Source organism: Epinephelus moara, chromosome 14 (assembly GCF_006386435.1).
Source record: "Epinephelus moara isolate mb chromosome 14, YSFRI_EMoa_1.0, whole genome shotgun sequence".
Classification (NCBI taxonomy): Eukaryota; Metazoa; Chordata; class Actinopteri; order Perciformes; family Serranidae; genus Epinephelus; species Epinephelus moara.
In genome coordinates, this window is record NC_065519.1 from 24,567,356 (window position 1) to 24,586,114 (window position 18,759).

At 41.3% G+C, this 18,759-nt stretch overlaps 1 protein-coding gene across 3 annotated transcripts; it reads right to left on the reverse strand.

Moving 5' to 3' along the window:
- Positions 1-1,070: 1,070 nt before the first annotated feature.
- Positions 1,071-18,023, reverse strand: mfsd2aa (MFSD2 lysolipid transporter A, lysophospholipid a). Of its 3 annotated transcripts, none has more exons than XM_050062058.1 (14): positions 17,794-18,023; positions 16,047-16,175; positions 15,304-15,428; positions 11,178-11,301; positions 11,007-11,085; positions 10,769-10,920; positions 10,573-10,663; positions 9,693-9,808; positions 7,943-8,026; positions 6,410-6,493; positions 6,201-6,313; positions 3,711-3,854; positions 3,279-3,455; positions 1,071-3,015 (listed from the first exon to the last, which is right to left on the reverse strand). In XM_050062058.1, exons 1-14 carry the CDS (start codon positions 17,875-17,877, stop codon positions 2,973-2,975), a joined length of 1,545 nt encoding a protein of 514 aa, XP_049918015.1. In that variant the 5' UTR covers positions 17,878-18,023; the 3' UTR covers positions 1,071-2,972. The 3 variants fall into 3 exon arrangements, with proteins under 3 accessions (XP_049918015.1, XP_049918014.1, XP_049918016.1); XM_050062057.1 differs by having other exon boundaries at positions 1,071-3,018; positions 17,794-18,021; XM_050062059.1 differs by lacking the exon at positions 17,794-18,023 and adding an exon at positions 17,443-17,719 and having other exon boundaries at positions 1,071-3,018.
- Positions 18,024-18,759: the final 736 nt, after the last annotated feature.

Here is an 18,759-nt window from a genome sequence, read left to right on the forward strand (position 1 = left end):
TATACTATGACTTTTTTTTATCACATACTATGCTATGGCTTTTTTTTAATCACATAGTATACATGACTTTTTTTTATGACATACTATACTATGACTTTTTTCTGACCTACTATGCTATGACTTTTTTCATGGCATACTTTCCTGTGATTTTTTTTAATCACATACTATACTATGACTTTTTTATGATCTACTATACTATGACTTTTATGACCTACTATGCTATGACTTTTTTATGGCATCCTTTTCTCTGACTTTTTTTAATCACATACTATACTATGACTCTTTTATCACATACTATACTATGACTTTTTTTATGGCATACTGTACTATGAGTTTTTATCACATACTATACAATGACTTTTTTTATCACATACCATACTATGTTTTTTTTATCACATACTATACTATGACTTTTTAAAATCACATACTATACTATGACTTTTCTTCACATACTATATTGACTTTTTATCACATACTTTACTAAGACTTTTTTTTTTATCACATACTGTACTATGACTTTTTTAATTACATTTTCAATGATATTTACACTTTGCAAAAGCTTTGATTTAGCCTACTTAATATTCATATTAATTTTAGCTTCCACTTTGTAAATCTTTTGAAAGTAATTCAGTTGATAGGCAGTGTTGACATTGTTTGTACCTACCAACAGCAGTTGAGCAACTGCTTTTGTTGGGGCTATGGCAGCTCCACTTTCACAAATGACCTGCAAAATTGCAGTACCCTGCAATAGTAAGCACTGGTAATGATAACAGCAATTTGTTACATTTTTTATGATTATGATCACAGTTGCTGATGACTATTTTGGACGACAGTGCCTTGTTACCTTTTGAGGCATTGCAAACTTTTTTCTTTATTTTGTGCATATTTGAATATTGGGGAGATGAGTGTCCCCTAGAGTATGTGATCATCTTTGCCGAGCTGAGGACCGATCGCTTTTTCTTTTGGTAAGCATGTGTTTATATTCAACCGTCAAAAAAGATTAAAGAATAAATGTAATTAGAAATGCTATATGGGGTAGAGTTTTGGATATCGTAAAGACATCACACAGGTTCTTCTGTTTCAACCAACTTTATTCACAGACTTAATTACAAATTTACAGCACATTAATTTGCCCCCTCACTGCTTTATATATTGCTCATCAAGGTCAAACTTAGAAAAAAAAAGTATTTACATATTATACATAAAGCAGCATTTAAACACCATGGAGACCCAGGGTGAAATGTAATCTGCGTCATACAGTTCATTTAGAGAAATTTCAAATGAAAACTATGCAGGAATATATAAAGTTTCAAAGAAATTTCTCAGAAATCCTAATAACTTATTTAATTTATAACAAATAAGGATATCATGTGTGGTTAAATCAAGCCATCTAAAGTGAGGACAGATGTCTCCTTCACACCTTCACAACACAAAAACTGGGTTTGGGCAGTTGTTTTAAGAGTCACAACACTGTAAAGGCAGCTTGTTTATCACAACATAGCAACGTGATATTTTCTTTCTTAGAAAAAGAAAAAAATAAAACCACCATTTTGATGTTCTCAAATGTTTTCCATAGGACTTGAAAATCACTCATCCATCAAAAACCACTCACTGTCAGTGTGCTTTCACAAGAATGTAAATCCCTTAGATAATTTAAATAAATATTTAATTAAAGCATTTTTCTTCCCTTTGGGAAGTGAGAGCATGCTAGATGAAATTACTTCATACTGGAGTTGACTCCGCAGTGAAAGCACATTCAGAAATCTAACAATCCTGACGAAGATTGGCTGAAATGTTAAAGCACAAAAAGATGAGATGGAAATCCTTCTTCGTAGCAAAAAGAAATATAATCTGAGTTCAACAGACAATCTCATTGCAACTAATTACTCAAGATGTGTGTGTAAGGCAGTGATTCAGTCATACAGTACATTATACCACAAGGTGCCTTTTCCCCTTTCAGAAGAAGTACACTTAAAGTTTTTGCCTTTCTGAAATGAACTATAGGAAACAACACCAAAGGAAAAGTAGAAATTGTAGCATAGCTTCATACAGTTTCAATTAGTGGAATAGTGCTGGTATGCCCTTTATTAATAAGGGCTGATACTGTATAGTTCCTTCAGAGCACTGTCTGAAAGTCAAACACAAGTGACCTAAGAAACAGTAAACATCACAGGTAATCTCACACTCCAGTCTGATCTTGTCTGACCAGCAAATAAATACTTCATAAAAATACCGCAAATCACAAACTGTGTCCCAAATTCAACCTAGTATTTCGGTATGCAGTGTATTCACACTGGAGGTGATGAGAGTTGTTGTCCCACAATGCAATCACACTGCAGCTACAGGAACATCTCAGTAAACAAAGTCGTAACTCTTTGGAAAAACAAGTTTGAGTTCTCTTTGGTGAGTAAAACTCCACCAACTTAAAATGACCACAACGCCCATGAATCAAAAAACCTAAGTAGCTGTAGTTGGTTAAATGCTGACGAAAAAGTGTTTTATCCTCCTTGAAATGATAAGGTGATCAGATTTTACTGTACTTTCAGCTAAATATTGACAGAAAACCTCTAAAAGGAAAAAATATATTTGTGAGTGAAAGTGAAGTGAAAGGACGAAGAACAGACACTAACCCAGGATTTTGTTTCTACACTGTCTGACAAAACAATACATCGTGGAAATCTGTAAATTGTGTCTGCTTTTTAGTTTCAGCAGATGGAGTTTAATTGGGACACAGCTGGAGATGAAGGACATCAGAAAAAAATACTTGAATCCCACACGATGCCATTGGCCGACCACTAGAGGGCGACGTAAACCTGCGTGATCCATCAGAGGGAGCTGGTTAATGCTGATAGTGTTTGGGCAGCAGTGGTCTGTGGTCTCCCTCTGTTAGTCCAGATAGTTGGTGGTTGTGTCCCTCGACAGCCTGTGCAAACATGTTAAAGCAGCTGTGGTGGTTGGCTCGTCCTCTGCCGCTACACACTGCTTCCAAGCGCTGACGTTTCTGACTCAGAGTCTCTGCTAAAGGATGAAGAACAGCCAGGAGTCACACACAAAGGACTCGGCTTGTCCAGACAGGATGAATAACTCATGCCAACACTGGAGCAAAACAGTTTTCCTCAAAGGTTTCATTAAAATTTAGCTCAGGTTCATGGAGCAGAACTGAATGTAGCACGAGTCCTGCTGCACAACAGCACGTTTCTAGCCTTGTTTGGTTATCACGAATCAAGCATTAACCTCTGTATAGTAGTGTTAGGTGCTTGTGTGTGCTTTTCACTTACAGGATTTTCTGCAGTAGTTTTTGGTTGCTCTCCCTCCTTTCTTCATCAATGGGGTAGGTCTTCAATATCAAAAGTCCCACAGCTATCAGACCCACAGGCACAGGTGAAACCAGAACCTTCAGGGTTAAACTGACCGCCTCGGGTTGTGAGCAGGCCCCAGTCACATAACCAGCAAATCTGCGAAAAAATGCAGATAGAGGGAGAAATGTTGAGCTGATATGAGTACAGTCTGGCAAGACTGTAAAGTGGAGGATCATATGATTGTTGAACACATGACTGCTGGACTGATGAGCTGTAAAACGGAGCTAATCTCATATAATGTTAGAGACGTAAACTGAGTGGAGACTTAACTTTAGTAGACAGTGAGGGAAAAAATGTAAATGAAAATAATTGTAGGACAAAATGGCTACACATATGGACCAGCTAACTCACTTCAAACTGAGTGTTGAGATACCCAGGGATACTCCAGAGGCAAACTTGATGAAGAACACATAGAAGGAGTAGAAGATGGCTTCATGACCGTGGACGTCTGGGTTTTTCACCTTGAAGTCATCCACTACATCAGGAAGCATCGACCTACAAGCACAAATATGACAATTAGAGGAAAACTTGACACAGTCAACAAAGATCCACATCTGCGTACAAATCCAGGGATGGCTTCTGTGGCAGGATATACAGTAATTTTTCTTTTTTTAACCAGGAAAATCAATCTAAGTCTTGCATATCTCTCTGCTCATCGGGTGCCATGAAAATAATTCCATTCATTGGTCCGAAAAAGTGTGTGCTTAGAAGTGAAATCATGGGAGCCAACAATAGGTTATGGTTATTTTTCCCTTTGTTTTCAACTAGTCCATACCCATTGGTAGCTTTGTCACCTTCTACCTATGCCAATCCTCAATGCCTATGTACAGTTTCACAAAGACTGACCACGTCAGTGAGTAGAAAAACGTGGGACAGACAGAATGACTGACAGACAGAATGACACACTGACAGTTTCCGTGATTATGTACAGCATACCATACCATGACTTAGTCATACCAAAAATTAAAAAACAACAACAAAATATTCGTCCACAGGGGGAGCCACAGTGACCGGTTGCATTTTAGCCATTTTAAGCATTTTTCTGTTGTTATAGCGCCACCCAGTTGCCAATTAGAGTTAAATTTCTCCAGTCACCTTGAGGCGTCCTGTTCTACACCAAGTTTAGTAAAAATCGATATGGCGGTTAGGCCTAGATAAGAAATTAGCTCTCTAGCGCCCCCATTTTGTTTGATCGGGTCAATAATAGAGGGGTCCCCTCAGATTATGTGTGGTCATATGCCTACAAAGTTGCGTGGTGATGGGTGAAACCCTTGAGATTTTATACACCTTTATGTGATGAGCCACACCCTCTGCAATATTCATTGCCTTATAGAAGCTCAGTTTTGGCAAGTTTTCCAACTTCTGCCAAGAGGGAACTTTAGATATTGGTCCCTAGATTATGTTCACAGAGTTTCATGCAGATCGGTCAAACTTCCTAGGAAGAGATCGATTTTAAGTGTTTGTCAAAAAATTCAAAATGGCGGAAAATATATATAACTGGAAGTTATGGGTTCTTGAGGCAAATTTGTTCCTCATGAGAAGAGGCATCTCTGTGCAAAGTTTCATGTCTCTACGACATACAGGGCATGAGATGTGCCCATTCAAAGTTTGCAATTTCAATCGGTTGCTATAGCGCCCCCCTTTGGCCAATTGATGTAATATTGCTTCATTCGCATCCTCCCATGACCCTCTACCACTGTGCCAAATTCCACATGGATTGACCAAGTCAGTGAGGAGAAAAACGTGGAACAGACACACAGACACAGACAGAGTTTTCGTCATCATATAGTAAGATGTTTAATTTGATTTTTTTTTATTATTATTTTTTATTATTTTAGAAGAGAAATGTCCTATATTATTTGATTTAAAGGCGGTTAGAACTAATTTATCAAAGTAATTAATAAGGCCAGGTTGACCTACATTTATTTTCTGGGTTTTTGCAAATAGATTTCTTTTATTTGATCTAACAATATGTCAGTCTAAAGCTCAAGTAATTTCTTTGTGTTTATATGTTCCCCCAATGAACGTAGGCTAACATTATATTTATTTATTTACTTCTGAAATAGCATTATTATCAAAGACTGTTTAATAAAGATGGAGGACATGACAGCTCCCCAAAAGTGAAGCCAAAACATCTCGATCGCCCCCTGGTGGCTGGTTGCAGTGAAGGTCATTAACCCCGCCCCCTCCCTGTTAGAGGGTCGCACATGGGCCCAAAAGGGGAAAATCAAATTACGTGTCAAATAAATTTTTCCCAAAGATGGTTTCTGTCATTTTAAGTAGCTCTTATCACCCTGGTGTGTTCAAGTGTTTGTTCTTTCTAAAAAGGTTGGTGTTATTAACTATGTGATGCTCTAAAGAGTGGGTTTGACATCATGATTGACAGCTATGTGTGCCTATCAGTGTGCTCGCTTTCAATGGTGCTGCTCATGATTGACTGGATGGGAACTTGATACTGCAAGGATCACTGCTGCGCAGACTCTGGCTCCAAGTGACGTCACCAGAGCAAGATGGCAGCAGCTGTATCCGTGAAATTTTGTCTTTATTTTTTTATAGTGGGAGGAAGTGGGAGGAAGTGGAGATACATTTATAAGTCTATAGTTATTACGCACATGAGAATATAATGTATAAAAAAAAGCAGCCTTTTTTTCAATAGACAAATGTTTTAAACATGTCTTGATGATGTCATTCTTTATATAGCCTGCCTATCAGTTGTTTTCAAGACCAATGCACACAGATAACAGTTGACTGGAATTTCTTTCAATGAAATCATCCAGGAAACATGGACTCACACCACTTTTTCTAACGGAAACCCTGATCTGTGGATAAACTCATGCTTACCAAGGCAGAAGGAAAGCTGCCGCCACGCTCACACCTGCCGCCACTGCGACCAAGTAAGAAAGAATCAGGTTTTTCCCAACGGTGACGCTTAGGATCATGAAGGGTACTGCCCACTGTGGAAAGAGACACACGGATGTGAGCAATTCCATAAAACACACTTTTTGACTTAATGCCTTTGTTGAACCAAAAAAGCATTTCTTTTTACTCACAGCTATGCCAAAGTAAGATGCCGTCTTCTTCCCAAACCGGGTCAGAAACCACTGCCACCACGGGATGGTTAGAGTCCCCGATAGCTGGAAAAAAACGTGAGACAGAATTCTCAGTATTGCTGTTTCATTAAATCTAATTATGCATGCTTGCAGAAGGACAAGGGATGTGATTTATCTGGAATCATTGAGACACATGAAGCAGTTTAGCCTAGCGAGATTACTCATGCATACGTTCATTTTCCGTAACCTCTTATCCTGTCAGTGGTTGCGGGGTAGCCAGAGCAACCCGCGGACACTGGGCGAGAGGCGGGGTACACCCTGGACAGGTCACCAGACTGTCACAGGGCTGACACAGAGACAGACAACCATTCACACCTATGGCCAATTTAGAGTCACACATTAACTTGCATGTCTTTGGACTGTGGGAGGAAGTCGGAGTACCTGGAGAAAACCCACACTGACACAGGGAGAACATGCAAACTCCACACAGAAGGGCTCCCCCACCCTGGGTTTGAACCAGGAACCCTCTTGCTTTGAGGTAACAGTGCTAGACCAGCCATTAGCCACTAGCCAGATTAGCTTAATCAAATAAAGAGGAAAATTCTTGAGCCATATGAATTATGTTGTGTTTATGGAGCTAAATTTAACAGACAGAAATATTTATTTGCACAACTTGCAGCCTAAATGATAATTATGGTAAATAAATATTCAGTTAGCAGACATTAAAGGGATTGTGTGAAATAGCAATTTATAAAATAACTATATCCTGAAATCAACATTCTGACTAGGCTTCATTAAAATTCAGAAAAATGTGGGAAGTGGAAAGAATAAAAGCGCCCTTGCAGGAGAGGTCAGGGAACAGGGGCGCAGTTTGCTTTTTTGTTCTTGACTTGTCCCTGCAGGGGGCGGCTGACCTTCGACCTCCTGGTCAAACTTGGTCAAGCAGTGTTAAATGGCCACATTTAAGTTTGCTACTGACAACTTGGCAGCATGAGAAATAACATGAACATCAACTTTGGGCAAATATGACGGGAAATATTTCCTTCCTCCCTCTCAACTCCCACCTCTCCAAATATGACACATAGTGTCCAAAAAATGTTTCCACTCCCAATCAGAGGGAAAAGCACCAGAGCAGAAAACAGCGAGCGGAGAATGGAGAGGAGGACGCAACCAATGGTGGCAGTTCCCATGGTGGCAGTGAGAGATCGCCAGGGCAACAAAAGCTTTACTGTGTGCCTGTCTCTCCCTCGATGTCCTGCTAACGCCAAGCGAGTGTGTGACTGGGAGACAGGTTCCCAGGAGTCCAAACAACACCTCCTCTCACCCTGAAAATCTGCCCTTTCAGCCCCAGTACCATGCGTCTCCTCACGTGAGGAAAGGCCTCAGAGTACGAGCTGAAAACCCCTCAAACACTGGGAGCTTACTCTGTGCCACAAGGATAGTCAAACAAGGTTGATGTCCTCCAGATCTCACACTGATTAGGGCTCTGACGTGGAGGTAAACAGTCCTTGAGTGGAAAATAGAAACACTCACCATGATGACCAGGAGAATATTCTGGAAGTCTTTTCTATGGCCAAGAGCGTAGGTAATGAAGAGGGCAAAGTTTCCCTCCATTAGCTGTAAAAAAAAAAAAAAAAAATGAAGAAGAGTCAGTTTTATGCAAACTACAGTTACAGATAAAGGAACAGTTCAACATTGTGGGAAACACACTTCATATCTTGCTTGTTTGATCTATAAAAAGCCAAAATTTAAAAACGCTATGTTGTGGTCTTACCATTGGACTGCTGTTTCCACTTGTCTTTAAGCTAAGCTAAGCTAAGCTAAGCTAAGCTAAGCTAAGCTAAGCTAAAGGTCTCAGGGCTGTAGCTTCATTTAAAGGGTAACTTTGGCATTTTTCAACCTGGACCCTATTTTCTGATGTTTTTGTGTCTAAGTGACAGATGTGAACAACATTTTTTGAAATGGGTCCAGTGTTGAGAGACAGGGCTGCAGCTGGCAGCCACGTTGTGCCTGCTATGTAGCCAGATGGGGCAAATGTGCACCATCACTGTATGTCCAGGCTCAGATTTTTATCAGAAGTGTCTGAAGTGTCTTTACATTTTGTGTTGCTTCCCTGCAACAAGTCTCATTCTGAGATCTAATAAGACGCAAGTGAAAGGGAATAGTGTGTTGTGTCAGAGTACAGAAAGTGTTTCTTATTGTTATCTTAAAGATTTCCAGTGTCGTGGATGATTATTTAGCTAATTTCAGCAATGGGAATGAGGCCTTTGAGCTTCTACTAATTTGTCGAGGGGAGGAGGAGAGCGAGAAGCAGAGGGTGAGCCAGCTGCTGCAAGGCCATGAAGCTCAGGAAACTGGTGGTGTAACTGCCACATGAGATTTCAGAACGAGACTTCTCCTTGATTGAGACTTAGATGCAATAACAAACATTCAAGATCAAGCAAAAGGTGAAAGACACACTTCAGACACTTATAATAATAACTGCGGTCTTTCTGTGGAAAAAATAATCACTTTTAATGGACATTCAGTGACGGTGCACAGTTGCCCCTCTGCTTTCATTGTGCGTCTGCCAGATGAGAGTGAGACAATAGCATGACTTCAGTCTTCTCCTCTAAAGGCCTTTGCACACCGAGTCCTTTTTTTTTTACCTCAGGTTGTGTCAATCATGTTCGCACACTGAGTCCGAAACCTTCCTCCTTCATAAAACTTTTTGGAACAAGTTCCATTTTCTGCGTTTTTCGAATCTGTCAGAAGTCTTTAGAGAGCTGTCTGACCAAGAATCAGTGAAGACAATGTGGCAGTGGGACACAGTTACAACAAGACAGAGGAAAGGGGCACACAGAATCATCAGTTCACTTTGAACAGGTCAGATAGTAAGATTCAGGTGGATGATGATAAAGAGGAGGAGGATGTGGACTGCACACAGAATGTGGAGGACAGAGAGGGAGGACAGCTCTGTCCCTCTCATGCAGCTGCAGTGCCAAATGAAAGACAGGGAGGGAGTGATGACAGCCAGAAAGGTAACTTCAGTGGAGAGAGGCAAAAGAGGATGTGTGTCTTTTTATTTTGTCACGTATTGCAAATTTTTGCAACAAATAGAATAAATCACATCGGAATCTTTCGAAACGATTTTTTTCCCGGATGACAGATTTTAAAAAAACGCATCCTGAAAAAAAAGGACTCGGTGTGCAAAGGCCTTAACTCTTGATAACGAGGCATAGATATTTCCCAAAATGTTGAATCATACCTTCAACTAAGAGTTTCATAAAAACTTTAATATTACCATGAATGCCAGAGAGGTGAAGAGGAAGGCAGTGACCAGTTTGACGTACGGTCCGTGACTCATCACCAGCCACAGGCCCTGACGGAAGGTGAGCGGAGAATTTTTCCGCCCGCACTCTGTAATCAAAGGTGGAGGAAAACAGAACAAAGACAGCTGAAAATATTTGCTGTAAGAAATTCAATGCACAATGCAGAGCCATTATGATGAGAAACAATGTTCTGGTAAATGTCTGATTAATTTCATGAATTCTGGCAGACATTTAGTGTCTGCCAGAAATGTGGCCGCCACTTTGACATTTTTTTGAACAGTTAGTGATAAGGAAACAGTGACAAATGTCTCCCAAGGAAAACTGATACAAACTTTACATCAGAAATGGAACGTCATGGTATTGTAAGACACCAGTAAGACTCACATTTTGGCTATGAAGTCCTGAATCCTGGTCTTTAAGTTTTCATTTTAAGTCCTAAACAAGTCATTGTGCAGCCATCACTGATGCCATGCTATTTGTGTGATACAGTCACAATTATTTGCATTGATTTGCCCCAAAAGTTCTGCATCCTGCAGTCTGAGTGATGATCTAAGGTATCTGTCATCTGTCTTTTAGTGTGACTGCTCATACAACATGATTGGCTGCTGTCAGATTGATTCAGAGTTATTTCAGGAAAGTGAGATTTAAATCCAAGTGAAGTCATGAGTCATTGGTGTTCAAGTCTTTTTTAAATTTTATCAGGTTGAGTCTAAAATCCTCAGATTCATGACTCAAGTTTGACTCCAGTCCAAATCTGTGTCTGAAGTCCACAGCTCTGCTTTAGACATTTAAAGTATTCAGCTTTGGCACTGGCAAATTAAGAACTTCTCCTGGTATTTAATGGATTCATACCTTTTTGCTCCTTCACACCCAAAAACAATATGGCAGCACAGGCGATGTAGATGATGCAGATGACCCCTGAAGCAACCAAGTAAGCTTGTTTCTGAGGACAGAGAGGACAGCATTAGCTTGGACAAACACTCATGCAAACACTCTATGTAAATATCATCATTTATCTGAAACAATGCAAAAGACTCCAGAGGCTCACCGTCTCTTCCAGTGAAACTCCGGTCGCGTTCATTACAGTTCCGTTTCTGCTGTTAGGCTCATCAGGCTCAGTGGGACAATTCGCCGCACCACCTACTATCTGTCCCGGGATTGCGGTGCCCAGAACTGTGCCCAGCACCTCCACCATCATACCTGAGAGCAACACAGAAATTGAGCGTCAGTTCCTGAAAGATAACTCACATGTAAAAGCGTTTGATCTCACAGGAGAGCTGACGTACGGTAAGCAGTGGCAGAGTCCCTCTCCTTCTGGTTGCTGCTGATGAACATGGTGAGAGCTGAGTATGGTACGTGGAAGCACTGCAAATGTACACAAACACAAAGTTAGGCTAGTGTACACACTGGGACCAAGGGGGGAGAAGTACAACAGAGTGTCAACATGACATACTAACCGTCTGCATCGACTGGAAGAGGCAGTAAAATATCAGATACCAGATGACCTTCCCTTGCTCGAAAGGAGGCACGTACCAGATTAGGAAGTAAGTCAGCACCGCAAACGGAGTAGAGAAAAGGATCCTGGGAAGAAAAGAGCGGAGGATAGGAGACAGTTTGATAAATTTATCAAGTTCATTTGTATTGTTTTTAATAAGCAAATATGTATTTTTAGACAAAGCCAGAGTATTTTCCTCTCATTTGAAATCACTACAGTGTGGTTCCTCTTTACATTCTGTACTGTTTGGCTTGAAACAAAAAGTGTGATCAGCCTGCTGTTTAATGAATTCTGCCAACTGTTACTGCAGCTTTACCCCCGCTTTTCATTTTTCCTCCCTTGCAGCCACTTCTTTGCTACTTTCTCCCTGCCGCTTTGTGAATAATCCCCCTAATCCTGCCTTGTTAGAGCTCGTGTGTGGAGAAAGGGCTCAGTCTGGGCTGCAGAAGGAGATGAGGGTGGGCTGAACCGACGGTGAGGCCACTCTGGCCCACCTTGCTCTCACCCAACTCGGTCTTAACAGCCTTTTCCTCAGCTTTGTACGTCCTCCAGCTGACCTCAGTCAGAGAAGCTGGTGCCACTACAAAAACTTGTTTTCAAAACAGACTACAGTCCAGCTAAAACTCCCCACGAGCATGAGGATATCATACTGTGTTTCTTTACAGTCTTACTCAGTCTTTTGCTGCAGGGCAGTAAAGAGAAGCAGTACAATAATTTTTATTTTGTGCCTCAACACACCCTATCAGGTGAAGCAAAGCTGAAATAATAAGTCAGTGATTTTATTAGCCCAGGCTTTCCTACATATTCCTTTATTTGTGGCAGCCCGCCACGATTAAAAAATCTGCCACAGTTTTGGTGCTAAACTGTTCCGCAGGAGTGCTATTGGAATATGCACACGTTAGGTTATTTATAGGACCATGCTGTCGGAGTGCAGAGCGCACTTGTGGCAGAGGTGGAGCAGGAGAAAGTCAGGAGTATTGAAAGTGAAACTCCTTAACTATCCCTTTTGCTGGGCCTAAAAGTTTGCATTCACTTGCAGCAGCTGCTCCTCTCTAATCTGATCAGCTCTGAATGGCTTCGACAGGCCAATTATCCACTCTGTAGGTCACTGCTGCTGAGGAAAAAAGAGCCCCGTCTGTGCTGTGTTCACAGATCTGCAAAAACCTCTGAATTTAGAGAGCACAATAGTGCTGCTGTAATGTCTGTAAAATGATCATTTCAAGCAAGGGTGGAAATACCAGCAATATGATAAAACGTCTTCACAATGTGGGATTAAACTCCAAGAATGCCATGTGTTAGACACTTGAGTGCCACTGCTTCCCAACCAAGCAGCACGTCCGTTACCGATGGTAAATATCCGATGTTTAAATAAATAACATTAGCATTACGTAGGCAGGCTCAGCAATCTTTTCTTAAAGAAGAAAACCTAAATAAAAAAAACGAATGCTGCACAAAGAGATGAAAAGTCCAATGTGTAGGATTTGTGGGGATACATCTGCAGAAATGCACTTTAATATAATAAGTATGTTTTCTTAGTGTAAATTCACCTGAAAATAAGAATCATTGTGATTTCGTTAGCTTAGAATTGCCTGTTTATATCTACGTAGGGAGCTGGTCCTAATAGCCCAAAACAGACAAACCAAACACACTGGCCCTTGAAGTGCTGAGTCTCCCTGAGAGCCACGTCACTGAACACAGGGGGTTGTGTCTTGATTGAACATGACACTGCTGCACTCGCACGTGGTCGTATAACCCACCCCGCCCCCCTTCTTGTGTGACACATTTGGGAAACAAGAAAGAAAGCACCTCCTGATTCCCTCTAATGTCTGAGTGAATTAGGTTAATGAGAGCTAATTTATCTGGCAATGGAGGCCAGGTTGCAACGGTTTTGCACACTGGCGTGAGATATTGAACACACACCACAGATCAGACCAGTAAAGCACTGGAACATCCACTAAACCAGTTTAAAAGCAAAACCTGTTAATGTTTAATATGCAGACAATGCTAAATGTCCAATTCCGGTGTCACGTAACAATATCTTTCTGCAAAACATTTTTAGCACAGAGGAGCGAGTGAGGACATAAAAAGGCATCTGTGTGTTCTTATCTGACAGCTGGTTGTTTCCCTTTAATTTGAGAAGTAACCCCAACTGCACAGTATCATGTACATGTTTCCCTTTTTAACAACGGCCTCCATTATTTCCATGAAGCATGCCTCTTGACCCAAGGTAACCTCTCTCTGCTTCTGCAAAAAAAATCCCCTCCCATACAGCAAAGGAAATCTCACACACACACACACACACACACACACACACACACACACACACACACACACACCCTTATTGGTTTGAAGCTGATGGTGTGTTGTGGGTTGGACCAATCACAGCAGAAGCCGGTAGAGTCCCCTCCCCCACCTCAACTGACAGCGTGCAGCACAGCCGGCATCTCTGACTCAAATACCCACGATGCTCAAGATATCACCGTGACATCATGTGAGAGAAATGCCAGTAAAATATTTCAATCGGTTCCTGTGCAAATCATGGCCTGAGGCGACTTCTTCTGAACCAGGCGGACTTGTAACACTGCCACATCCTGCCACCGTATTTCATGCTCTCCTTCTCCTCCGACACACACACATTTATAAAAGAAACTGCGTTCTATTTCACCGCACAAGGAGAACCTCAAGATCATCTTTCATCCATTTCTTTACAGACGGACTCCCTCAAGCAGACCATTTGAATTCTACAATTTTAAAACCTTTCCCTTGCTTTGTGTCGAACTTGTCAGTGCTTAAGGTAAAAATATATGAGAACATATCTGGTCTGTTCAGGGTTGCAGGCAGATCAAGCCAATCCCAGCATGCACTGGAAAGGGGTAGAGATTCCCTTGACAGGATGCCAGCTGGTCGCCACTTGCCAGTGAGTCACAGGGTTAACACGTACAACAGTTAAACACATTCACACACTGAGGATATGCTGCACACTGTGAGACTGCTCATATATACTGTACATCTTAAATATCTTTAGCTGTTAGATCTTTGTAGACAAATCAAATCAATGAGCAGAAATGCTTCAAGGGAACAATTAAATTTTGGCTTTAATGTGACTTAATAAATATTAGATTTCTCATTGATCCACTGATGGAGGTAACACACCGAGAAACCCAGCGCTGTGCTAACAAAGACCATGAAGGAAACCTCCTCCGGCAAGTAAACATGGTTGTAAATATTTGGCTAAAAGCTTAAAAGTTCTTCCAGCTGTTCAACTAAAGGCTTCAAGATGCTAGTTAGCCGGTTAGCATGTTAATAACGCAACCAGACATGAAAACAAATTATATTTACTGTGCGCCAGCAAACAATAGCACAAAGAATTACAGTGTGTTTATGCTAAATAGCCCAGTAGCTAAAAAACAAATCCTTCTTTGGATCTCATGCCCTCTTAACAAATGTTTGTTTGCGTTCCTCACTTTCCTTTCTCTTCTTGTGCACTAAGCTGAAATGCCAGTTAGAGTGATTTCAAGTCCCAATAGGCTCTGCTAGCTCCAACGCTGAATCAATAATCTGAACCGGCCAAAAACAAACCCACAAGGGCCAACTAGTGTAGGACACACCGCAAAATCTAGTGCGACAGACGCTCACCGATGACTCAACATTGATGGAAGGCCAACTGTCAGCTTGGTGTGTCAGGACACTTAACTGTACTAATGCCAAATCAATTCAAAAAAATGAACCACATTTCTCTTTACTAAAGCTAAAACAGCTGCACATATCTGCGTCTAGAAAAAAGTGAAGACGAACTCTAACGAATGCCGCTGCTTCAGCTGCTGTTTGCTCATTTTAAAAGGTCATACTGATTTCTGATGCACACATTACATGCACTGTGTTTCATACAGACTATATTCTCACACTGTTGCCACTCATTATTCCTCAGCAGCCAACCCTGTTGCCATGGCTACTGCCAACTGCTCGTGAGCTAATTTTTGTCAGTACTTTTGCCTCACCATTCTCACCCCACTCAATATTACCTTACATTATCCTTTAATATGTGTGAATCTAAAATGCACGTGCTGCTGTGACATTCAGACACCTACCACGGCATCATGCGGCCAATGCTGGTCCATCTACTCCGGCTCACAAGGAAACCCACCGTGGGGTCTGTGACCGCGTCCCAGGCACGGCCCACAAACAGAATGATAGAGGCATGGAAGGGATCCAGCTAAGGGGGGGAAATAGGGAAAAAAAGAGTGAAACCAAAACAAAAAGAATGCCAAATACTACGTCATGTGGAACAGCTTGTGAATGAGTCAAAGGTGCCACGACACCAATGGGGTTACAGAGACATTTCAAGGCTTTAGAACTGCAGCGGTGAAATAAACAACTGTGTCGTTTGTTTATGAACAAAGTGGCATTCAAAGCCCCTGTAATGCTCTCATCTCTGGAGCTGAATGGCCTCTATTTAAGGTCCTACTGTGTACAGTGGAAACGTCTAATTTCCTAATTGAGTAACAAAGCAAAGCAGTAGGAGTCCAGGTTAATGCGCTTGACCGGCCACTGCGGGGTAAAGACTGATACAGGGCTGAGAAGAGCGAACACACACTCTGGCCTTGGGGTTAATCAGTATGCACAACTACGGGGAAAAATGCAAAGATAAGGAAATGAGTCTCTAATTTGGGTGCTGCAGAATCCACAAATGATTTGTTTTAAAGAATGGGGAGTATAAAGGGCATGCAGTTTGCAACTTTAAGTATTCCTACAACTTTTTACAGTTATACAAAATGACTTTTTATACATGCACGTGTGCTTTTGCTCTATTTGTGCGTCTGTTGTCAATCACCTGAGCCACATCCAGCAGGTAGATCTGGAGGAAGAAGCCCAGGGCGCTGCCTGTGATCTGGTATGGAGCCCCACCGATGGCATAGCTCACTTTGTTCCACACAGACAGACCTTTCCTCTGCTCCTTTGGCTGGAAGACAAAGAGAGGGGAGGACAGTAATGGAGTTAGTTTGGCTTTATAACAGTTTGTGCACATTCCCAGAGGAGCTTTCAGGTCAGGTAAAGTGATGCGGACAGTGTGGACTCTCTTCTGTGCTCTGGAGTTCATTTAATCTCCATTTTCTGCTTCATCCATCCCTCTGTCCAGAACTCTTTGAATAACTGATGCCGTGTTAAACAACCTGTTACCACGAGGGACCGAGATTGGCTAACCTCCATCACCCCACTGCTCAGAACGGCAGATTAGAGACAAATCCCCTGATGTGGTCCTGGCCATGTACACCACAGTCAGACAGTGGTGTGAAACTGCGGGGTTACTACAGTTCACACACACTACACCACAAAGACTCTGCTATTGGCTCTGGCAATAGGATGTTTGAGGTAGTGTGACATTTCATGCTGAGTTGCCAGCAGACTGCTTAGAGTCTTATCACATCCAACAGCCACAGCCAATCACCTGTACAGGGCTCCATGATGTCAGCAAGGGAGTCTCTACACTCTGATCCACGTCCGCTTCAGACACAGAGGCAGCATCACCTCATGTTGAGAGCAAATCGCTGCCTCCTGTTATCTCCACCCGGATCTTTCAGCGTGACAAGTCCACGCTGGCATGACTATCATGTGGGAATGAAACTAAAGATACATGAAGGGGTAGAGCCTGTAGGCGACTGGGAAAATCATGGGCAGTGTAACATAAAGCAGTGGGCAGACAAAACTACACAAAGATTCTGGATTCAAGTAAAGAAATATAGAGAGACAATACATGAAATGTTTTCTATTTGAATAAGAGCTGTAGATTGGACTATTTTCTTGTTTATATCCTTAAAATTTTTGTCCACAAAATGTCTTAATGCAGTAAAAATGCTAATCAAATTTCTGTCAGCTGTATTTAAGGTATATTTGTACAATCATTTACAGACAAGTTTAGATTGCACACGCTCTAAGCATTTTGTACAGGTGAAATGCCCTGTGATCTAATATTACTATTTAAAAGGGGCACAACAGAGCAGACATGATGTAGATATAAAAAATAAAATGCAGTGCTTCCACAGTTTTTCATATAAAATACAAAAACACACAATCATCTGCAGACTATTAGACACATACAGCTGCTAATAAGAGTCCCTTGAGGCTTTTAGACTGGTTTCAAGTCTCTGTAGAAGCACTTAAAGAGATGATCATTAACAATACAAATCCCAGTGTTGAATGCACGCTTAATTTGAGACTTTCAAACCAACCGGATCATGCATCATGAAGCTCTGGAGCTGTGGCATCTCGTCCACGTCACGCTTCTGCAGCACATCTGTCATCACTACCAGGCTGCTGTTATAGCAATACTGTCCGGTTTGGATGAGACGTTCAAATACGATGTGGTCCCTTTAAAGTCGGCACGAGGACAGGTGGATGGACCGGGTGAAATTCAAATACCGAGGACGAGTCAGGGGGGCGTTTGAAATACACGCCGAGAGGAAGTAACCCCATTTATCAGATGTTGCTTCAATTTAGGCGCCCGTTTAACGCTCCCGAATAAAGCGGGGACACCTTAAAATGAAACCATAAATGAAAAAAAAAAGAGTCCTTCCTCTTACCTTTGCTGTCTTGACTTCTGTATTTATAGGCTTGACTGGTAGTAAACCCGCCGTGTACTGCTCTGCGCCCTCTCCTCGTGCCATTGTGCTCTCAAGTCGATGAAGTAATTAGTATTTTTTTTAGGATAAAGTAATATTTTAAAGTATCAGAGGAAACAAAATGTCTCACAGCTTCATAGTGTCTCGTGTCGCTCAGTGCTCTGACTGTCTCTGAGTCAAGTCTCTCGCGCTCGGTCTACTCATTCATACTCTACTATGCCGCCTACGTCATTGACTGGCGTGACGTGTCCATCGTATGTTGCGGATGCTGGTATAATAGCTGAAGGGCATCGAGCCCCGGTTGGATGGTCAGACCAAGGAGACCCCGGGATAACGTGTATGTGGGCTATTGTCCTTCAGTCAGCAACACATTGGTGAATGAGAGAGTAAATATCGGACAGGAAAATGCGCCATTACATTCAGAATCAGAATAAGGTTTATTGCTAAGTAGTTGTTGTTTTTTTTTTTAAATTCTGATTCATTAAATGTTACACAATTTTTGATTTAAAAAAATCATGACCCAAGGCTACACATTTTCCATCTAGCCTGTAACTGGGCGAATTTAACAAAATGTAATTGTAGGCTATGTACAACTGTATATTTTGTTTTATTGGAAACTGGAAAAAAATGACCTTACAATTAGCCATTAAACACAGCAGCAAATCAAAGTCAAAGTTACCTGTTTTTTTTAAAATATATATATTTAAATATTTATTTTTTTATTTGTTAATTTCTTTTTACATTTTTAAAAAAATTTATTTTATTATTAATCTGTGTTGCACAGAGAGTTTATAGTTATTGCTCATTTTCAGCTCTTGTCCCTAGTTGGGCTTTAACATGTAGACCTAAAATGTTATTTCAATAAATAAATAAAAAGATATACAGTTTAAAACATCACACAACCCCAATACACTATGAACATGGAAT

Bases quoted from the DNA above. Each gene is read 5' to 3' on its own strand.
- mfsd2aa (XM_050062057.1), bottom strand. From the start codon at position 17,877: ATGGCACGAGGAGAGGGCGCAGAGCAGTACACGGCGGGTTTACTACCA. The intron at 11,302-15,303 runs GTAGGTGTCTGA...TTTTCTTCCCAG, and splicing joins ATTGGCCGCATGATGCCGTG to GATCCTTTTCTCTACTCCGT. The intron at 3,019-3,278 runs GTAAGTGAAAAG...TTCATCCTTTAG, and splicing joins AAACTACTGCAGAAAATCCT to CAGAGACTCTGAGTCAGAAA.